The 23,540-nt window shown below is 42.8% G+C and overlaps 1 protein-coding gene across 3 annotated transcripts in view; it reads left to right on the forward strand.

The window, feature by feature from the left end:
* Window positions 1–23,540, forward strand: part of LOC110157880 (atrial natriuretic peptide receptor 1) — a 92,387-nt gene that overhangs the window by 43,547 nt on the left and 25,300 nt on the right. For all 3 annotated transcript variants that reach the window (XR_008633417.1, XM_055163274.1, XM_055163275.1), the window contains 3 exons: window positions 10,144–10,238; window positions 14,475–14,610; window positions 14,878–14,962. Coding sequence is in view for 2 of the 3 variants with exons in the window: in XM_055163274.1 (XP_055019249.1) it covers window positions 10,144–10,238; window positions 14,475–14,610; window positions 14,878–14,962 (316 nt within the window). In the remaining variant the exon portion in view is untranslated. The remainder of the gene's footprint in view (window positions 1–10,143; window positions 10,239–14,474; window positions 14,611–14,877; window positions 14,963–23,540) is intronic.

The following is a 23,540-nucleotide window of genomic DNA, read 5'->3' on the forward strand; positions in this document are numbered from 1 at the left end:
TATTTTATTGTGAAGGGGGTGATGAGAGGAGCTTTTATTTTGGTGGGTTACATTTCACATGAGTTTCGAGGCAAAAACAAAAGAGAGACAAAAAGACGATGTCAGGTCAGGATTCCTCTGGAGATGCTGCAAATGTTGGAGTCCTGTGAAGTTTGGTTGGTGCCGTTTTTGACGGACATGAGAGATGTCCGGACGGCTGTTTTGTGTGAAAGGACAGCGCCTCCTACTGCCCTGGTTTAGTGCTTTCACTTTTTTTTTTCCTTTCATGTCTCTGGGTCAAACCTGTCAGGAGCAGTGAGACCGTCTCCAGATCTTGAGCTGTTCTGGGCCAGGACTGCCTCAGCTCGACCATCTGACCTGTGGTGCATGTTTTAGGTTAATGGGGGAAACCAGAGAACCCCGAGGAAACAGGCAGACACAGGGAGAACATGCAAACCCCACACAGAAAAGCCAGAGAGTCAAACCCGGAACCTTCTTGCTGAAAGTGCTAACCACTCAGGAACCGTTTTGGATCAGCCTAGTCTCAGTTCAGTCCTGGCTCAGTCCTGGTTCAGTCCTGGTTCAATCCTGGCTCAGTCTTGGTTCAGGGTCTGGTGATGCGGTCGTCATGGAGACCTGTCTGCAGCTGTGTCCTCTCTGATTTGACAGGTCCATCACAAATCGCATTAACCACATGAAGTCTTTATCAGTCTGAGCACAGACACACACTGACACACACACACACACACACACAAGCACACATCTACACACATGTACACACACAGGACCTCTGACACATGGGGATGCAGGAGGATGCGAGGGCACCTGACACACTCTATCTATCCAACCACATGTGTGCACCTCTGCACATGAAAACACTGTATCAGCACAGCCTTTTACCTGGAGCTGAATGTGCACAGGATGAGGACAGCAGCATGCACGTGTACAGGAGCGTGCATGAGGAGCGTGCATGAGGAGCGTGCATGAGGAGCGTGCATGAGGAGCGTGCATGAGGACACACACAGATGTGATTACATGATGGATATTTATGGAAATTGAGCTGACAGGAAATCAACAAATGACTGACAGGAGATTACATGAGGAGCCTGGTCCTAAAACTGGTTTAGTCCTGGTTTAGTTCTAGTTTAGTCCTGGTTTAGTCCTGGTTTAGTTCTAGTTTAGTCCTGGTTTAGTCCTGATTCAGTCCTGGTTTAGTTCTGGTTTAGTCTTGGTTTAGATCTGGTTTTGTCCAGGATCTTTCGGCGTCACATGGGAGAGGAAAACAGGTGCATTTAAAAAAATTAATTTCTATGTATTTATTCCCAAAAATCATTTTCAGCAAATTCTTATTTAGAAGAAGTTTTTCAGTGATATTTGTTGAAAATCATCATGATGTGTTTTTTCTGGAGTTTTCAGACTATCTTCAGACTTTGTTGTGTGTTGGAGCATAAAGGCGGCGCTGCACACAGATACTGTTAAGCAAGTATCCATACTAACACACCTCTGCACATTTGAAGGCTGCAGTCAGTGTGAGACATTTGAGGGCCATTTCTCATTTTCTGTCAGAACCCTTGACCCATGTGTCTGTTTGTCCCTTTGGGGCACCCTTATGCTCTTTTGTACACATATGTTTATTGAAGTCCCTTCACCTCCAAGACTGTTATCAAGCATCAGTATCAGTGTTGAAAAGTGACTCCTAAAAGGCACTTGGTGTCTTGTCAGCACACGCACACACACACACACACACACACACACACACTCACACACACACACACACACACCACACACACACACACACACACACACGCACACACACACACACCCAGGCACGCACGCACGCACACACACACACACACACCCAGGCACGCACGCACACACACACACACACACACACACACACACACACACACACACACGCACACACACACACACTCACGCACACACACACACACACCACACACGCACACACACACACACACTCACACACTCACACACACACACACACACACTCACACACACACACACACACACACACACACTCACACACACACACACACACACACACTCACACACTCACACACACACACACACACACACTCACACACACACACACACACACACACACACACACACACACACACTCACACGCACACACACACACACCCAGGCACGCACGCACGCACACACACACACACACACCCAGGCACGCACGCACACACACACACACACACCCACGCACACACACACACACACACACACACCAGGCACGCACGCACACACACACACACACACACACACACACACACACACCCACGCACACACACACACACACTCACACGCACACACACACACACCCAGGCACGCACGCACACACACACACACACACCACGCACACACACACACCCACGCACACACACACACCTACGCACACACACACACACACACTCACACAAACCCACGCACACACACACACACCCACGCACACACGCACACACACACTCACACGCACACACACACACCCACCCATGCACACACACACACCCACGCACGCACGCACACACACCTACGCACACACACACACTCACGCAAACCCACGCACACACACACCCACGCACGCACGCACGCACACACACACACACACCCATGCACACACGCATGCACACACACCACACACACACACACGCACATGCACACACACACACACACACAAAAGCTTTATTTGATTTATTTATTCTATTTTTTTAAAAGTCTATTTAAAAAGTTACTTCTCATTACTCAGTGTCTAAACCAGATCTAAAAGTCTAAACCAGATCTACAGCAGGTCTAAAGCAGGACTGATCAGGTGTGAGCTTTGGGATGAAGCTGATAGAATCTTAAGTGCTTTTCTCTTGTGTTTAATGAACACACTTCCTCTGCTAATGTGCGCTAATGGCCGAGAGAGCACTGAGTAAACAGAGAGAGGGAGAGAGAGAGGAGAGCAAACAGTATGTGCATGTCTCTGTGAGACACAACCAGGAGACTTGTCCTGCACAGAGACACTGGGACATGTCCACAGAACAGGACCAGACATACTCAGGAGTGCTATAAAGATGGAGCTGGAGTGTTTATATCATTATAACATGTTAGTGATCTCTTCTGCCCTATTCAAACCCTCCTTATGGTTAACTGTACAAGACTGTACAAGGCTCCTCCCACAAGCCTACATCCCCCATGCTCCCAAATGACAATTCTCCATAAATACACAAAAACATGACACAAAACTGTACACAGCACCATGACAAACCTGATGTGATGTGCAGGAGTTTCATTAGTGAGACACTCCCTCTTTAATACCCCACAGAAGTGTAATACCCCCTCTTTAAACAGGACTCCGCAGTGAAAAAGTGCTCTATTACTCCAAGAGTTTTTCTGTAAACATTTGGAGAAACAGACAAATTATCAGGGCAAAAGCTTAGATCTGTACAAGTGATCTCTGTTCATTCCATCAGATGCCCATCCTCAAGACATTTTAATACTGCCTTGTAGTCCTGGTTAAGTCCTACTTAAGACCTAGTTCAATACTAGTTCAGTCCTACTTCAGAACTGCTTTAGTCCTGGTTCAGTCCTACTTTAGTCCTGCTTTAGTCCTGCTTTAGTCCTGGTTCAGTCCTACTTTAGTCCTGCTTTAGTCCTGGTTCAGTCCTACTTTAGTCCTGCTTTAGTCCTGGTTCAGTCCTACTTTAGTCCTGCTTTACACTCCAGAGGAAATGTCACAGGAAGCAGATCAGATCTGAGTCTGTCCGGTCTGGACTTATCTAAACCTCCTCCTCCAGCTCCACTTAAAGGAGCCTCAGCAAAACAATCTCCCCATGTGTCGGATGCCCTCCCCGTGTGTCAGATGCCCTCCTGCCCTCGGAAATGGGGGCAGATGTGGTTGGAGAGGGGCCCTTGTGTGTGATTGGTGTTTTACTGTTCTTATGGGAGTAGTGACGGCGCCCCCTGCTGGCGTGTACATGGTTTGTGTGGAGCTGTGTTGGCTCCACCCTCATCACTTCTCTCTGATTAGACCTTTCTTCCTGATTGTTGTATTGTCCTCTCTCTGCACCCGCTCTTCTTCTTCTCCTCTTTCTCCTTTTCTCCTCCTTCTTTTCTCTTCCTCCTTTCCTATTCCTCATCCTCACCTCTCCTCCTCTTTCTCTTCTCCTCCTCCTTTCCTTCTGATGTAGTTGTAGTACAGGTGGGGTGTAGTTGTAGTACATGTGGGGTGTAGTTGTAGTACAGTTGAGATTATGTGGGTACTACATGAAGTACATATTGTACATATGGTACATGTAGTACATATAGTACATATGGTACATATGGTACATGTAGTACTTATATGACATATAGTACATATGGTACATGTAGTACTTATAGGACTTATAGTACATATAGTACATATAGTACATATGGTACATGTAGTACATATGGTACATATAGTACATATAGTACATATAGTACATATAGTACATATATACATATGTACATGTACATGTACATATGTACATGTATGTAGTACATATGGTACATGTATAGTACATATGGTACATGTAGTACATATGGTACATATAGTACATATAGTACATATGGTACATGTAGTACATATGGTACATGTAGTACATATGGTACATGTAGTACATATAGTACATATAGTACATATAGTACATATGTACATATGTACATATAGTACATATGGTACATGTAGTACATATGGTACATGTAGTACATATGGTACATATAGTACATATAGTAAATATGGTACATGTAGTACTTATAGGACTTACAGTACATTCACTGTGAAGTATGGGTATAGATTTGTTTGACGTGTTCCGGATCGTTCCTCGTCTCTGCTGTGTCCTGTTCGTTTGTTCAGTTTAATCTCAAGTGTGACCTGAAACTGGATTTATGAATGAACCCTCCACTCAACAGGTTAATGACACTAATTATGTCCTCCGCCCTGCAACAGCCTAATGCTGCCATCTGATTGGACAAGAGCTCACATCAACACTTATCAGCCGTTCATAATGCAGCCATTATGTAAACAAGAGGACTAAAGCAGGACTGAACCAGGACTGAACCGGGACTAAACTAGAAACTAGGACTGGACTAACACTAAAACAAAGCTGGCTTAATATTAAAACAGGACTAGACCAGTACTAAACCAGCCAAGACCAAAACAGGACTGATCCAGGTCTAAATCATATCCAAACTCTGTCCTACTGGGCCGTTCATATATTCTACAGTTGATAGTTAGATCCCAGCTCTGACCATGCCGCTGTTGTGTCCTCAGGCAAGACACCTGACCTGCCGTGCCTGTGTGTGAATGGGACTGTACTGTCCTGCTGTAAAAGCTTCATGCGTTATTGTTTTCCTGACGGTTATTGTTCAAACGTGACATTTGGAGACGCAGCTGTGAGCTCACACCTGATTCGATAAAGTCACCACAGGGGGCGGGGTCATGTCACTTTTATCTGCCATCCCATAGGTGGAAATGTCATTTGGGTTATTGCAGTCATAAATACACTTTGTCCTTTAGCACGCCGCACCGTTTCCAGGAAGTGACCCGCATAACAACCACAGGGGTCAGAGGTCACGGATAAATCAGTCATGTGATCACTTCTGCTTTCACGCGATTCTGTCCCACGGGAAACGAGCGCAACGAATTCACCACCACCACAATTTAAAGCTCCTATATTAGGCAAGGCAACGCAGGGCAGGTTTATTTGTATAACAGTTTGTACAAAAAGTAATTCAAAGTGCTTTACAGAATAAGAAATACCTCCAAATCACAATACAAACAAATCAAAACATAAATTATCATCATCAAATTAAAAAGCGAGAGACATTAAATGAGAGAGAAGAGCTCAGAATGAAAACCTTTCAGTCAAACGCAGCTGAACAGAACTGTTCTGAGCCTGGATTTAACGTCAGAGTCGAGTCTGTCTCACATGTTCAGACTGCTCCAGGTTTTAGCTGCATGAATGTGAAACTGTGACTCTCTGTGTTTAGTTGTGACTCTGGGCTGCAGCAGGAGGTCGCTCCCTGAGCTCCTCACAGTGCAGATGGTTCATGTGAAGCCTTGGTGCTCGGTCATGGAGAGACTTGTACAAGCAGAGCTTGTGCCACAGGGGGCAGTGCAGAGACCTGAGCACAGGACACGTGCTTGGACTTCCTGGTTTGAGTCAGGATCTGCAGCAGTGTTCTGGATGTTCTGCAGCGTCTTGCAGCTCATTTGGAGAGACCAGTGAGAGACTGTTACAGGAGTCTAACCCAGTGTTTCCCAAACTTTTTTCTGGGGACCCATATTTTAAAAGTCACAAACCTTCTGACCCAAGTCAAAGGACATTATTCATAAATCACAAAATAAAGGTGGATTTGATCATTATTGAACATTAATGAGGATATTTTATTGTTGACTGATTGATTGTGTCACTGAACAATTAATGTTACTTAAGTCTGAAACAATGAAAAACAGTCACTGAAGCAGCAATAAAAGGATCTATGAGTCGCCTATTTAGACAATAAATGTAGAACATTTGTTTTTCTTTTCAACATTCAATTAAAGCAGCAGTATTGGAACAAAATAGTCCATAAAATAATTACAAAAAGATTAGAAATGATATAAAACATGTCTTAACATTTGAACATTTCTGGTGAGATAGGTGGGCCTGTGTGTGTTTCTGTAGTGTGTTCAGTCCGGTGCAGGAGGAGACGCAGCAGCAGATCAGGAGCAGCTTCAGTCTGTTTTTGTGCTTTGGCTTCATTTTTGGGAGGGTCGCAACCCAGTCTTTGGGAAAGAATGGTCTAATCTACTGGAGACAAACATGGATAAGTCTCTCCAAATCTGCTATAGACAGTAAACCTTTGAGTTTTGCTCTGTTTTTAAATGGTAAAAGGCTGCAGATGTTACTGATTTGTTGTGGCTGTTAAAGTTCAAATTTGAGTTCATTATGACCTCGAGATTTCCTGCCTGATTTGAAGGTTGTAGAGAGAGACTGGAGGAGACTGCTGACACTGTCTGTTTGTACACTAAACTGACTCTTGTGAGCTTTAAGACATGTTAAAATGTTGTTACCTTCTCAAAAACAAACCTGGAGTCATGTTTTGTTTCATTCACATGTTTCACACTTGTTTTATTTATTTATTTATGAGTCTGTCTACATCTCCAAAGCTCAGAATGCTCTGTTCCACCTTGTGATGTCATGAAGTGATAGTTTTCAGTTATGTTAATTCAGTAGAGATTAGCAATTCCAGGACTGAAATCATCCAGATGATTCTAGTTAAAAATACAATGGAGCACTTCCTGTACAGAGCTCAACAGTGAGCGTCGACCCCTCGGTTCCGGCCCTAAACTTCACATTCATTTTTCTCATAGATTTTCTGTAAAAAATGAATAGGAAACATTTAAGCATGGATATAACCAGCTCAGTGGTGACGAATGAGCGCAAGACTTATCATTTCTCCTGAAGTGATTCAAATTCCAACATTTCAGTGAATCCTGTGTTTTAAAGTTTCATTGTAAAAGTGCAACTTTTCTGGTGGAGGGTCAAACAAATACTTTTCCTCATGGAGATGTTATTACTTTCTCTGGAGTGTAGCATTACAACTTTGGATGGAGACTGAACCAGACCAAGTTACAGGTCAGATCTGTGGAGAGGCGACCCCGCTCACAGTCAGAATGTTTATGTTATAGCTAGTTTTTGAACTATAAAACTACTTGTGATTGAATAACTGTAAAGTAGAGCTGTTTAATAACATCTCCATATACAAGAAGCTGATGGACCCTCCACAAGAAAAGTTACACAGTGCACCTTTAAATGGCCTTTTTGAGCTTAAAACACAGTGTTGTTAATAATAGTTAGTGTGTAGCTGCTTAGCCTCCACACGCAGAACTTTTAGAAATTGAATTTATTGAAACATCTAAGAGAAAAGGAATGAAAAATGTACTTCCTGAACCTGAGCAGTCTGATGAGCTCAATTACATCATGACATCACAAGGTGGAACAGAGTGTTTTCTGTTTTTACATAATGAGCTGTGCACAACAAGGCTCATAGTGTCATAAGCACTATGAGCCCTGTGCTAAACCCCATGGCCTTTAGCACAGGGCTCACAGTGCCCTGTGCTAAAGGCCATGGGTTTAACCCTTCAGCACAGAGCACTGTCCTGCTTCAGTGTTCTGCTTCAATGTCCTGCTTCAGTGTTCTGCTTCAGTGTTCTGCTTCAATGTTCTGCTTCAGTGTTCTGCTTCAGTGTTCTGCTTCAATGTTCTGCTTCAATGTTCTGCTTCAATGTTCTGCTTCAGTGTTCTGCTTCAATGTCCTGCTTCAGTGTTCTGCTTCAATGTTCTGCTTCAATGTCCTGCTGCAATGTCCTGCTTCAGTGTTCTGCTTCAGTGTTCTGCTGCAATGTTCTGCTTCAGTGTTCTGCTTCAGTGTTCTGCTTCAGTGTTCTGCTTCAATGTTCTGCTTCAGTGTTCTGCTTCAATGTCCTGCTTCAATGTTCTGCTTCAGTGTTCTGCTTCAATGTTCTGCGTGGGTTTGGCAAGGACACTTCCACTTCACTGTTGACATTTCTCTGTGCTTCGCTCTGGTCTCATCCAACTATTACACAATTAGTCTTTAGCTGTTCTTCGGCTGTGTGTTGTGGTCACGGTCAGGAGTGATCTCAGGGGTGATGAGGACATTCAGAGGCTGTACTGCAAACTGTACGCACAAGCAAATATGTCGGCACGGAAATTTCATCTGTGTACAAGCAATGTGAAAATACACCACTCTATACTGCCCACCTGTGGTGCACTTACAGTAAAACTACATTTAACAAGTTGCTGGTTGCAGACACAGCAAAAACTGGAGGATTCAAATTTCATGGTGAAATATTTATATAACAATTTGTAAGTGAAATGGGCATTCAAGTTGGGGTTATTTCCCAAAGTTGCTATTGTTGAAGTTAATTTAACTTCCCCTAGTGTTCATTGAACTTCCCTTAGTGTTAATTTGGCACTTGAATTTGAATTTAATTTGAATTTATTTGTTTGGAGGATAAGCCCCTTGAAATGTGTCACCATCTCGTTTTCAAGGGGGTCCTCAACTTCCAAACACCATTTCAAACTCTCGCAAAAAAAGACCAGTTTGAACTAGTTTTGTCCATAATTGAATCTTAAATTAACTCAACTCAAATAAAGTGTAAAAATAAAACACCTCTGTGTGTTGTTTAGCTAAGATTACACAAAGTGTGATCTGTTTAATATAACTCTTGATTTCAGGGTTAAATAGGATCTTTAGTCCAGTGTTACTTAATGAACATTTCCAAAAATGTTAAATTAACTCTAGAACAGATTGGACTCAGATAAATTCGGAAAATGTTCGAATGGATTCTGTGAGAGTCAGTTTTAACACTCTTCTCTTTGCCGTGTATAATGATGCACTTCATTTCCTGCTGAACGTCCCTCGATGGACAAGTGTCAGTTTGCTGTTTGTGCAGAATAATGTCCCTCCACTTAACACTGTGATCAGAAACATTGTTCATAAATTTATGAAGCACCTTAAGGATTCACAAAATGAAATACTAAATGTTTTAATAATGTCTGAGCAGAGCAGTGTCAGGTTCACCTCTGAACTCTGGAGGCACTGGAGGAACTGCTGATATGGACTATAGACATGACTACTGTCTTGTGTGTTTTCAGTCTTTTTTATGTTCTATATGGAGACATTGGAGTCTGAAATAAACCTTCATTGACTGTAACATCATCAGTTTCTTTGCTCCCTCACAGAGGCAGTGCTCTACGCTCTTCTCAGTTGCCTTGCCTTCATGCTGGATTTCTTAGCTCCTGTTTCATTTCAGATGTTGTGCAGAGGTCTGTGGGTCTATGGGAGGTTCACTGTTTTAAAAGAAATCTCCGATCTTCTCATGAACCTTCTCAATCTTTGTGTGTGATCGGCTCCACACACTTTACATTAATCTTATGGTTTAAAGTCCTTTCAGCTCAAACACTCTCGTCTTTGGGGTTGAATAATGTGTCCACTTTCTAAAGCGATTGTGAAAAAATCATTTGTTTATTTCTCTTTAGTTTATTTGTCCTGACAGAGAAGATGCTGAGCTTTGTGTGTCCCATACTCACACACACTCACACACACATGTGTCCTCAGGAGTGACTGGAGCTCTGCACGTGGACGAGAACGGAGACCGAGAGACGGACTTTGCCCTGTGGGACCTGAGTGACACCAACTCCTCTGTGTATCAGGTAAAACTATACAACTACACACAACTATACAGCTACACACAACTACACACAACTATACAACTACACACAACTCTACAGCTACACACAACTATACAACTACACACAACTCTACAGCTACACACAACTATACACAACTATACAACTACACACAACTCTACAGCTACACACAACTATACAACTACACACAACTACACACAACTATACAACTACACACAACTATACAGCTACACACAACTACACACAACTATACAACTACACACAACTCTACAACTACACACAACTATACAGCTACACACAACTACACACAACTATACAACTACACACAACTCTACAGCTACACACAACTATACACAACTATACTACTACACACAACTCTACAGCTACACACAACTATACAGCTACACACAACTACACACAACTATACTACTACACACAACTCTACAGCTACACACAACTACACACAACTCTACAACTACACACAACTCTACAGCTACACACAACTCTACAGCTACACACAACTATACACAACTATACTACTACACACAACTCTACAGCTACACACAACTCTACAACTACACACAACTCTACAACTACACACAACTCTACAGCTACACACAACTCTACAGCTACACACAACTCTACAACTACACACAACTCTACAACTACACACAACTCTACAACTACACACAACTCTACAACTACACACAACTCTACAGCTACACACAACTCTACAACTACACACAACTATACAGCTACACACAACTATACAACTACACACAACTCTACAGCTACACACAACTCTACAACTACACACAACTCTACAGCTACACACAACTCTACAGCTACACACAACTCTACAGCTACACACAACTCTACAGCTACACACAACTCTACAGCTACACACAACTCTACAACTACACACAACTCTACAGCTACACACAACTATACACAACTATACTACTACACACAACTCTACAGCTACACACAACTACACACAACTCTACAGCTACACACAACTATACAACTACACACAACTATACAACTACACACAATTCTAAAGATATACAACTACACACAACTCTACTACTACACACAAGTATACAGATATACAACTACACACAACTCTACAGCTACACACAACTATACAACTACACACAACTCTACAGATATACAACTACACACAACTCTACAGGTACACACAACTATACAACTACACACAACTATACAACTACATAAAGGTCTACAGATATACAACTGCACACAACTACACACAACTTATGGCAAAAGGAGAAATTTTATTTGTCAACTGGTCAAACGTTTATTTAGGTTGAATAAGTTTCCCAGCTCATTCAAACTGTTTGTTCAGTTGTGTTCAGACGCTGGTGACACTTCCTTATATCTGTCTGCAGGGAGGAGCTAAATACACTGAAACTACTCTGAAACTAACACACACACTTGTTTACAGTTTCTGTTTGTTAGCTCGGCCTATTGACCTGTACAGGGTGTGGGGTCATATTAGCAGAATCATTCAGGGCCATACTGGAGCTTCCACACCTCTGGACCTGACCTGGATACATCTGTTGTTCTCTTGTTTGTTTTGATTTAGGTTTGAGGATGGAGTTGTAAATAAGAGATAGATGTTATCCGAGTCTCCATTTCTGTTTAGAGAAGGATTCTCTTTCTTAACAAAAATATCCTCTTTAACTCTCCTCTCAAACCAATTCTTTTCTCTGGCTCAGATCTGTACCTCACTGTCCTCAAAGGAGGCTTTTAAGTGGTGATGTACAGCAGACTGAGGTCCTGTGTTTGAATGGAGTAGAGCACGTTGTTTTGTTTGTGTCTTGGTGTTTTGTCCTTTGGCTGGACTTTGGCAGATATAAGGGAGTATCCACCAGCATTTTGACCCGAACTGAAGAAGCAGCAAATAAACTTTTGTCCAATTGACAGATTGAATTTCTCCTTTTGATGTGGATTCTGCCTCGACAACTGAGGGGTTTTTCATACGCACTTAACAACTAATACAACTACTCACAACTATACTACACACAACTTGTCTGTGTACCAGCTAAAATACACAACTCCTCTATCTAAAAAGTGAAAATACACAACTGCATACAACCAGACCTGCCACGATAAGTACTTAACGTTCTAGATATGAAAGATAGAACTGTGTGTTTTTAACCTGTTGCCACCCGCTTCATTTTGGTGTGTGCACAATGGTAAGACATACCCAAATGCCATAGCTTATTAAAAGAAAACCTTAGAACCCACATGCTTGTGTGAGGCACCATTCTAAAGCTTAGACCTTCTAGTTTCTGTAGATATGTACATGAAGACTGTGAGTGCTGCCTAACCTACAGTACAGTCAATTAAATTTGAATTTTTATTTTATTTTTTTGCTTAAAAAAAAAAAAAAAAAAGAAAAAAAATAAAGGCCTTAGCTTGGGCATACTTCATGCTAGGCATTTGTGACTCACTACACTCATTGTTCAAGTTGTTGGCAACAACTGTATAGAATTTCAGATCTCTAGGACAAAGGGTTTTGATGCTGTGAGCCTTTGTGTAAACAAAATGACAATTCGGCACAAGATTGCCAAATTTGTGCCAAAATAATAATAATAATATAAAAATAATAATAATTGTTATTATTATAATACTAATTCTTCTGAGCTTTAGGCATGTTTTCTCAAGAAAAAAAACTAAAAGTAGCCAAAATTGTCCTCCAAGTGGAAGATCTGCCTTCTATAGCACTTGTTATTGATTAGTCCTGATGGATGTAAAATGTAAAAAATGTACACACGATCCAGGGAGGGAAGTGTATCCCATCTGTGCCTCGGGAGCTCAAATCGATGGGTAGGCCATTTTGACAGGACATCGGTTAAGAGATGTGCTGCAGAAGTTTGGACTGAGTGTAAGTGTGACAGGTGAGCTCGGCTCATACCAGTGTACAGGACATTACAGCAGTAATTGTCCACTGCTCAGTCCTGCTCTGACTTCTATTCAAATCAGCTCAAATTGTAATCACCTAGTGCAAAAAAAAAAAAAAAAAGATGTTATATTTTGGGCACACAGCTGTGCTTTTTGATGATACTGTTCACTCAAAGATGTTTCTCTGACATGAGCCTGCAATCACTGTTATTGTGTCAGTGCATAAAGAGTTGAGTTTATCGCGGCCTGTCTCTGCAGGGATGTTCTTCAGAGTGTGTTACTGTGACTGGTAGTGTTGCCAGATTGTGTTAAGTGATTTCCGCCCAATCATTTTCAAAAACCCTCCCTCTTCAGCAAAAATATGCCCAACAACGTTTTGTTACAGAAAACATTTCATGCCATTACTGATATAACAGTGTTTTCATTTCAATTAATATTTCAGTAAAAATGTTGTAGGCTATTTAATCTGTAGGCCAGGGGTCTCCAACATTATTCCTCTGGTGACCTAACTTTACCAAACGAAAATGCCAGAGAGCTACTAGTTTTTGCTGTCACAAGAAATGGAGTAGGCCGACACTGAAGTGCCATGGTCTTAAATGAGGTGCACTTAGATACCTTTAAAACATAAACCATTATCCATTTCTTAGTACACAAAGTTTAGGGATCAAAATAATACATGTACTATGGTAATAGGCATTTAATTCATCAAATTTAACTTTTTCAGGATAATACAGGTAATTCAGAATTCCTCTGAGGAGCTAAAGGGAGTGGAGAGTTAACGGTAGCTCCTGAGCTCCAGGTTGAAGCCCTCTGCTGTAGGCTTTTAAAAACATTGCCAGTATTGAGAAAACATGTTAAATGTAAAACAGTATTTTCATTTATTTAAAAAATAAATAAATAAATAAATAAATTAATTAATTAATAATATTAATAATAATAATAATAATAATAATAATAATAATAATAATATAATAATAATAAATAATAATAATAATAATAAAAATAAAAAAAATAAAAAATAATTTAGCCCAATATTTGAATAAACAGGTTGTAACTTAATCTTAATCTTTAAAAAAAAAAAAAAAAAACACTGTCAGAATTGAGAAAACATGTTCTGTAAAACCTTTGGTAAAACATAAAACAGTGTTTACATCACACAGAAAATGAATCTCATCAGAACTCATGTTAAAGCTGCAGTGCTCAGATCATACAGTGCTGTGTCCGAAGAGTCAAATAAAGCTCGACAGACACTGATTCACTCTCTGACACAAACTGTAACGAGCCGCTTTCTGTCCTGTTTGTCCCCAGATCGTGATGGTCTTCACTGGGTCAGATGAGTCTCTGGCCGTTGTCCCTGGAACTCAGCTGCACTGGCTCTCAGGGGCCCCCCCACGAGACGTGCCCCTGTGCGGGTTTAAGAACGACAACCCTCTCTGCCTAGCCAGTGAGAACCAGGACTGAACCAGGACTGAACCAGGACTGAACCAGGACTGAACCAGGACTAACCCAGGACTGAACCAGGACTGAACCAGGACTGAACCAAGACTAACCCAGGACTGAACCAGGACTGAACTAGGACTGAACCAGGACTGAACCAGGACTGAACCAGGACTGAACCAGGACTAACCCAGGACTGACCCAGGACTGAACCAGGACTGAACCAGGACTGAACCAGGACTGAACCAGGACTGAACCATCTGTTTCTCCTCAGAGACGATCACGATCCATCAGCTCGTGTCCATCATCCTCTTCTTTATCTTCATCATGACCCTCACCGTCACTGTCTTCATCTACAGGTACAAGTCCCACCCCTTACACGAGCCACGCCCCCCCCCCCCCCCCACACACACACACAGGTGACTACACAGCAAAAATGACAGTATATATGTTACACTTTAAGAGTACATTTAACACCGATCTCAGTGTGTATTTGGGTCCAAACTCTGCTAACTGCTAGTGTAAAAATGTACTCTTATCTGTCAGTCACAGACTAAATCTTAGTGTTGTTTAAACTCTATTAAGTGTAACTATCAGTCACTTTAAAGAGCAAAAATATAATCTAATTTGGTGTTAATTGGCCGCTATGAAATTCATAGTTTTTATCCATCTTAGTGTTGCTTGGCCACTGTGAAGAGTAAAATTATGATCCAGTTTGGTGTCATTTGGCCAATAAAAAATGTAAAACCATCACTGTAAAGACTAAAGTACCCTATTTAGTGTTGTTTGACCACTATGTATATTCTAAATTAAAAATGCAATACAACCCATAATTTGTTAAATCATAAGAGTAAAATAAACATGATATCAAACAAAAATAAGATCCAGTGCTGTCAGTTAATTTTATTTGGCAATAACATTTTTGAAAAACTGTAAGTTTACATTACATTGTACAATGCAAATACATACATCTGAAAAGGCAACATTAACATGCCTTTTTGTAATTGTTATTGAGAATGTACATTACCATTGCCATGTTTAACGTCAAGATGCTTTCTAAAACCTGAATGTCTGTAATTTCTGATGACATCCACTTTAATCACAAGTCAGAAGGAACCTTTGCCCAGGATAAAATGCATGCTTAAAGTTGAGATGTCGAACCAATTCCTTATAGGGGTCTGCACAAATGTGTGTGTGTGTGTATATATATATATATATATATATATATATATATATATATATATATATATATATATATATATATATATATATACATACACACACACACACACACACACACATATATATCTACGCCCCTACATGGGGCGTATCACTGGAACATAACTGAAGTGGCTGATATCAAGAAATCCTACCAATGGCTTGAGAGGGCTGGTCTGAAGGACAGCACAGAGGCACTGATCCTGGCTGCTCAGGAGAGCAGGCCCTGGGCACTCGAGCAATAGAGGCCCAGATCTACCACACCAGACAAGACCCACGGTGTCGACTGTGCAAAGAGGCTCCTGAGACAGTCCAGCACATAACTGCAGGGTGTAAGATGCTGGCAGGCAAACAAACATGGAGCGACATAACCAAGTGGCGGGCATAGTGTACAGAAACATCTGTGCAGAGTACGGGCTGGAGACCCTAGGATCAAGGTGGGAAACACCTCCAAAGGTTGTGGAGAATGACCGAGCCAAGATCCTGTGGGACTTCAGATACAGACTGACAGGATGGTGATGGACCAACCAGACATAGTGGTGGTGGAGAAGAAACAGAGCAGAGCCGTGGTGGTGGACATCACAATACCAAGCGATGGTAATATCAGGAAAAAGGAACACGAGAAGCTAGAGAAATACCAGGGGATCAAGGAAGAGCTGGAGAGAGCCTGGAAAGTAAAGGCATCAGTGGTGCCTGTGGTGATCGGAGCACTCGGGGCTGTAACCCCCAAACTGGAAGAGTGGCTACAACAGATACCGGGAAAAACAACGGACATCTCAGTCCAGAAAAGTGCAGTACTGGGAACAGCAAAGATACTGCGCAGAACTCTCAAGCTCCCAGGCCTCTGGTAGAGGACCCGAGCTCAATGAGGGTGAGAGACCAACCACCGTGGAAGGTGAGAAACACATTTTTATATATATATGTGTGTGTGTGTGTGTGTGTGTTTGTATGTATATATATATATATATATATATATATATATATATATATATATATATATATATATATATATATGAGGACATGAACAACCTGAGGAAACATCAAATGTGGTTGATAGTTTATAGAATGTTGATAGGTGGAAATTAAATTCAGTATAAGTAAAATAATATTTTTTTAAAGCGACAGGAATCTGAACTCACTGACCTTGTGAAACTTGCTGATCATGATCCACCGCTTCCCGTTTGCTGACCTTCACAGGTCTTTTGTTGCCACCAGGTGGAGGAAGCAGGAGATACACCTGTATCAGCAGTGAAGACATGTCACTATCCCAGGCTGAAAAACGGGAAAACTTCAGTCAGCTGCATGGTTCCAGAAATAGAAAATTAAAAACAAATTTAAAGAACATTAACAGATGAATGACGTTTAATGCCAAACTGTGGAACATTATGACTAAAATGTGACTCTAATCCCCTCAGCAGCTTGGACGAGAGATTCAAGTGTGGGTGTTTTGGTGAGGTTATTTGCTTCTTTTATGATTTTGGTCTTCAGTAAGGTTCCCCATTTTTCCAAAAGCTTTAATGACATCTCCTATCTGAACAGCAACTGGAGGTCTTACAAGAAAAAAATAAATAAAACAGCAATAGTGAATTTTTTATTTTTTTTCTCCAATACAATAGACATTTTTAAAAAATAGTTATAAACTTACCAATCCTTTGGTATCAAGGAACCTAAAGACAGTGAACACTGGTGGACTTCTGTGGATCATGAATCAGTTTCTGTCTGTATTGAAAGGTTTGTTTCATTTTCATGAAGATCTGCTCTGCATCTGTGCTGTGCTTCAGAAGAGATATGGCCTCCAAACACTGGTCTCCATCCAACTGTTGATTCGTGGTCACCACTCTTTCAACCTCTCACCCCTTTTCTTTGGTGTTATTTGAAGAGCTGCTTCTCCTTTTACCAAGACCAAGTTCTCGCTTCATGTTTTTTAACTTCCATGTAATGTAACCCTCATTGCTGCATGCATCAAAACATTTTCATATAATGGCAGACATTAATTGGGGCATGCATTACACCTGCACATGTAATACTGATAAGAAAAACACTTTGATTGTAGTTACATTACTCATGTCCTTATTGAGAGTATTGTATTTGAGAGATCCTTAAGCGAAGGGAAAAGGGCCATGATCCCCATTGCACATTTGGTTCTTATGTTCATGGGTGGAGCCTTCTTAAGTTGTGAAAAAGAAGAAAAAGAAAATAATTCTTAAATCTATAGGTTGAACATGCTATATTAACTAGATCTAACCATTTCAAACAATTAAAGACAAGCAAGTGGGGTTTATATCGAGAAGCTAATCTCCTGTTAGTAAAAGGATGTTTGAAGCAGAATTAGAAGAAATTAGGACAATTTTATTGTTAAATTGCACTGATTAAAACTATGTCTGCATGTGTGTAAGTTCACAAATTAAAATAGCAGGATTTTCTGCCATATCACACGGCTGTGAGTAAATGTGTAATTTAAGCTTTATATATCATCTGTGTTAAAACATTAGGTTTGCAGTCACACACATCTGATTCCCTTTTGCAGTTATTGAAATTCTGAAGCCCGTTTCTTGAGCCGTTTTACACTGTTAGGATCCAACAGCCACATAATTACGATGTCCGAATCCCAAAAATAAAATTAGATAATATCAGAACCAGAAACAAAAGTGATATGGTTCAAAAGACTTGAAAAGATCGACTTTGACAATTGATGCATCCCACTGGGAAAACAAACATGGTGGTTTGATGCTCACTTTTTCGGAGGAATCTTTGCAGTATGAATTGTGCGATGACCGGAAGTTCGAAATTTGGGATGCATGTATAGGTCAGAACGCATCCACTTGCAAAGAATCGCCAGCACTTCTTAGCCACATTAGCTGCTACAACTGTTAACACAAGCACTGGACTGTATCCCGGTTTCAGTGTCCTGAATAAGGCAGGTTAAGGTGGTTATGAGAAACTGGGATACTGTAGCTGGTATCTTCCGATAGTAACTGGAATACTGTGGCATGTATCCTGGTTATCCATCCATCCATTTTCTTCCACTTATCCGGGGCCGGGTCGCGGGGGCAGCAGTCTAAGCAGGGACTCCCAGATTCCTTCACCCCAGACACATCCTCCAGCTCCTCCGGGGGGACCCCGAGGTGTTCCCAGGCCAGCCTAGAGACATAGTCACTCCAGCGTGTCCTGGGTCTTCCCCGGGCCTCCTCCCGGTGGGACATGCCTGGAACACCTGCCGAGGGAGACGCCCAGGAGGCATCCGGAACAGTTGCCCGAGCCACCTCAACTGGCTCCTCTTGACGTGGAGGAGCAGTGGCTCTACTCCGAACTCCTCCCACGTGACTGAACTCCTCACCCTATCTCTAAGGGAGCGCCCAGCCACCCTACAGAGGAAACTCATTTCGAGCGCTTGTATCCGAGACCCTGGTATCCCGGTTACTGCAACATAAGTTGAGTGTGCATCATCCAGAACACTTTCCAGTCTTTTCACGACACAGTAGGAACATAAATAAAGTGACCAACATAAATAACGTGACCATAGATGAGTGAAATGAGTGTAAAATAAAGAGGTGTGCTAAACCTGCACACGTACAATCTGCTCGTATGACCTGCACATGTATGATCACTGAAAAGTTAAACCTGAACCATCTCCTATACAATACACGCACAGAACAGACTCACCATCATCAGCACCTCCTCTGTCAGAGAAAAAACACATATATTCCACTGAGTCGTGTCCTTTAGTCCAACAGAAGCTGAACCACATCAGTGCAGAAGGAAAGAGCTGTTTTTTTCAGTGCTTATAGTTTATGCAAATGAATCATGTGGTTTTAAGTTTCGTTTCTGTAAAAGTAAACAAAAGCGGCAAAGCTGAATTATACGATCAAATGGCCTGATGTGGCTCTATACTGATTATGGTTGATATATTGTAAAGTTGAGTTTATTTACACAGAAGATTTTAATTAAGAATCTGTTCGGTTTGATCTGCACAGTGGATTGTGGGATACCTCATAGCTCAGGGGTCACAAACTGGCAGACCGTGGTCCGAGCCCGGACCCAGACGCCATCCCATACGGACCCAAACAGGGTCAACCTGATGTTACCTCCCACTGCGAATGGTACCGATGTCCCCGTTAAAACCGTGGGCCGTCCTCAGCTCAAGTTATCACCATGAACTCATAAAACAGCAGCATGTAGCACTTTGTACGTAACTTACCACACATCAGCCCGGAGTTCAGGTAACAGCAACAGCCAACAGTGATAAAGACACAGGACACTCACTGTAGTGCGCAGCTCCTCAGGACGGACCTGGGGGTCTGGTCCTTGGTCTTGTGCCGTCCTTTGAGCGCGTTGGTCAGATAAGTCTGGAGGCTCCGTCCTCCATGTGCTAGTTTCTAACGGGGGCGAGCAAGACCAGTGCGTTATGGACTGGGTCCGAGCGGTTCTGTGCTGTCGTCTGCACACTGGTTCCACGCGACGAAAGTGAGAATGTGCTGTGAACTACAGGTTCGGGTGGGCTGCTGCTATAAAGCATCTGAACAGAAGTGTGAATCCAATTTGGTTTGTTATATATTGTTCTGAGCGGTCCGTCCTCTGCACTTTCTCCTTGCTCCAGCTCATCTGAGCCCGGCCTGATCCAGAGCTACTCCTGCTGGGTCAGGACTCTGATTTGGATCTAGTCTGACTGTAGCATTTCTCACACTTGGCTAAATGCAGTTCATTTTATAAGTTGAATCAGTTGAATAGGGCCTATTCAGTTTAGACTCTAAACTTTACAGCACTGTATTAATGGACTAAGGAACAAACAACCCAATTGTGACGCTACTGAGCCAATCAAATCTGTGCATTCAAGACGATCACAACTCTGAATGCACACACAGAGAAAAGAGGTTTTGAGATATGAAATTAAGCACTTTGTATTAAGATGCTCAATTTAGCCATTTTATTTATTTTCTCTAATTAATTTTATACTGCAGCCCTGTATCTATTGTAGGCCTGCTGTGTGTTTCAGTGTTAACAATACATTTAGTTAAAATTTTTTTAACTTATATTTTCGTTGAGTTGACAGTCTTCTGTTCATACATTCAGACACTGATAAAATGAGGCTACTTCTGTATCACAATCATGACGTGACAAGTTGGACATGATGATGTCCTGGACCTCTGCTTGAGGAGATTTTTTCTAAACTGACCTCCTCAAATTTTTGTTGTACCCCCTGCCTCCTAGCTCCTTACCGTTGGTTAAGAACCTACCGAGCTTCCTCTGCTAAAGGAGGTTGTATTTTTGCTGGTTTATTCAATTAAATTAAGTTACTGCCATAACCAGGATTTGTCAAATAACCAGGATACTGATGTGCATGTATATCTTTATGCAGCGTTTTTCTTTTGCTGGTGTTTTCTTGGTTTTCATCGTTCTGTGCTTTGCATCATTTCTCTAGTTTCAGCACATTTAATGATGATACATTTGTTTGCTGATTTGTTTCTTGCAGTGCGTTTTTAACATTTGCAATGCATTCTTTGTTTGCACCTTGTTTAAACTTGTGTTTGAATTCGTGAATTTGCATTGTTTCTGTACTTGGAAGTTGTTTTGAGACGCATTGGGCCATTGCAGTGCGTTTGGCCCCTGTTGGCCACCGCACCCTAGAAGTGACTACAGGTAATATGCCCCCTACAGGTGACTACAGATACAAACATGTTCACACCCTAGAGGTAACCACAGGTACAGACAAGTTCTGTGTTTTTGAATAAAAAATAATCAGTGTTTATTATGAAACACATTTACAGGTTTATTCCATGCCGTATGGGCAGGTGTAGGGCAGGTGTAGAGCAGGTGTAGGGCAGGTGTAGGGCAGGTGTAGAGCAGGTGTAGAGCAGGTGTAGAGCAGGTGTAGGGCAGGTGTAGAGCAGGTGAAGGGCAGGTGTAGAGCAGGTGTAGAGCAGGTGTAGGGCAGGTGTAGGGCAGGTGTAGAGCAGGTGTAGAGCAGGTGTAGGGCAGGTGTAGAGCAGGTGTAGGGCAGGTGTAGGGCAGGTGTAGGGCAGGTGTAGAGCAGGTGTAGGGGTGTAGGGCAGGTGTAGAGCAGGTGTAGGGCAGGTGTAGGCAGGTGTAGAGCAGGTGTAGAGGCAGGTGTAGCAGGTGTAGAGCAGGTGTAGGGCAGGTGTAGAGCAGGTGTAGGGCAGGTGTAGAGCAGGTGTAGGGCAGGTGTAGAGCAGGTGTAGAGCAGGTGTAGAGCAGGTGTAGGGCAGGTGTAGAGCAGGTGTAGGGCAGGTGTAGGGCAGGTGTAGAGCAGGTGTAGGGCAGGTGTAGGGCAGGTGTAGAGTAGGTGTAGAGCAGGTGTAGGGCAGGTGTAGAGCAGGTGTAGAGCAGGTGTAGAGCAGGTGTAGAGCAGGTGTAGGGCAGGTGTAGAGCAGGTGTAGGGCAGGTGTAGAGCAGGTGTAGAGCAGGTGTAGAGCAGGTGTAGAGTAGATGTAGAGCAGGTGTAGGGCAGGTGTAGAGCAGGTGTAGAGCAGGTGTAGGGCAGGTGTAGGGCAGGTGTAGGGCAGGTGTAGGGCAGGTGTAGAGCAGGTGTAGGGCAGGTGTAGAGTAGATGTAGGGCAGGTGTAGAGTAGATGTAGGGCAGGTGTAGAGTAGATGTAGGGCAGGTGTAGAGCAGGTGTAGGGCAGGTGTAGAGCAGGTGTAGAGCAGGTGTAGGGCAGGTGTAGGGCAGGTGTAGGGCAGGTGTAGGGCAGGTGTAGAGCAGGTGTAGGGCAGGTGTAGAGTAGATGTAGAGCAGGTGTAGGGCAGGTGTAGAGCAGGTGTAGAGCAGGTGTAGGGCAGGTGTAGGGCAGGTGTAGGGCAGGTGTAGGGCAGGTGTAGGGCAGGTGTAGAGTAGATGTAGGGCAGGTGTAGGGCAGGTGTAGAGCAGGTGTAGAGCAGGTGTAGAGCAGGTGTAGAGCAGGTGTAGAGCAGGTGTAGGGCAGGTGTAGAGTAGATGTAGGGCAGGTGTAGGGCAGGTGTAGGGCAGGTGTAGGGCAGGTGTAGAGCAGGTGTAGGGCAGGTGTAGGGCAGGTGTAGGGCAGGTGTAGGGCAGGTGTAGAGCAGGTGTAGGGCAGGTGTAGAGCAGGTGTAGAGGTGTAGCAGGTGTAGAGCAGGTGTAGAGCAGGTGTAGAGCAGGTGTAGAGTAGATGTAGAGCAGGTGTAGGAGGTGTAGTGTAGGGCAGGTGTAGAGTAGATGTAGGGCAGGTGTAGGGCAGGTGTAGAGCAGGTGTAGAGCAGGTGTAGAGCAGGTGTAGAGCAGGTGTAGAGGTGTAGGGCAGGTGTAGAGAGCAGGTGTAGAGCAGGTGTAGGGCAGGTGTAGAGCAGGTGTAGAGCAGGTGTAGGGCAGGTGTAGAGCAGGTGTAGGGCAGGTGTAGAGCAGGTGTAGAGTAGATGTAGAGCAGGTGTAGGGCAGGTGTAGAGCAGGTGTAGGGCAGGTATATGCCACTAACAGATGGAGAAGGCTAGAATCAGACCCACACCATTGTGGTTCACGGAGGAAGCTGCAAGGAAGATCCAACTTGAGTGGGCACATAGACTGGGACAGCGAAAGGAGCAAGGTAGACCGAGACCTATGTTCTTTAAGTTTTCTAGCTCCAAGGGAAAATATAAAGTGCTTGCCCTGTCTAAAAAGTTGAAAGGCACCAGGTTTTTCATGACAAGCCAATATCTCGCCGAGGTTGTTGAAAGGCGACGTGAACTATTTCCAATTATGAACTCTTTTA

The sequence above is a fragment of the Boleophthalmus pectinirostris genome, unplaced genomic scaffold (assembly GCF_026225935.1).
Source record: "Boleophthalmus pectinirostris isolate CB_2022bp ecotype Guang Dong unplaced genomic scaffold, ASM2622593v1 HiC_scaffold_6, whole genome shotgun sequence".
Lineage (NCBI taxonomy): Eukaryota > Metazoa > Chordata > Actinopteri > Gobiiformes > Gobiidae > Boleophthalmus > Boleophthalmus pectinirostris.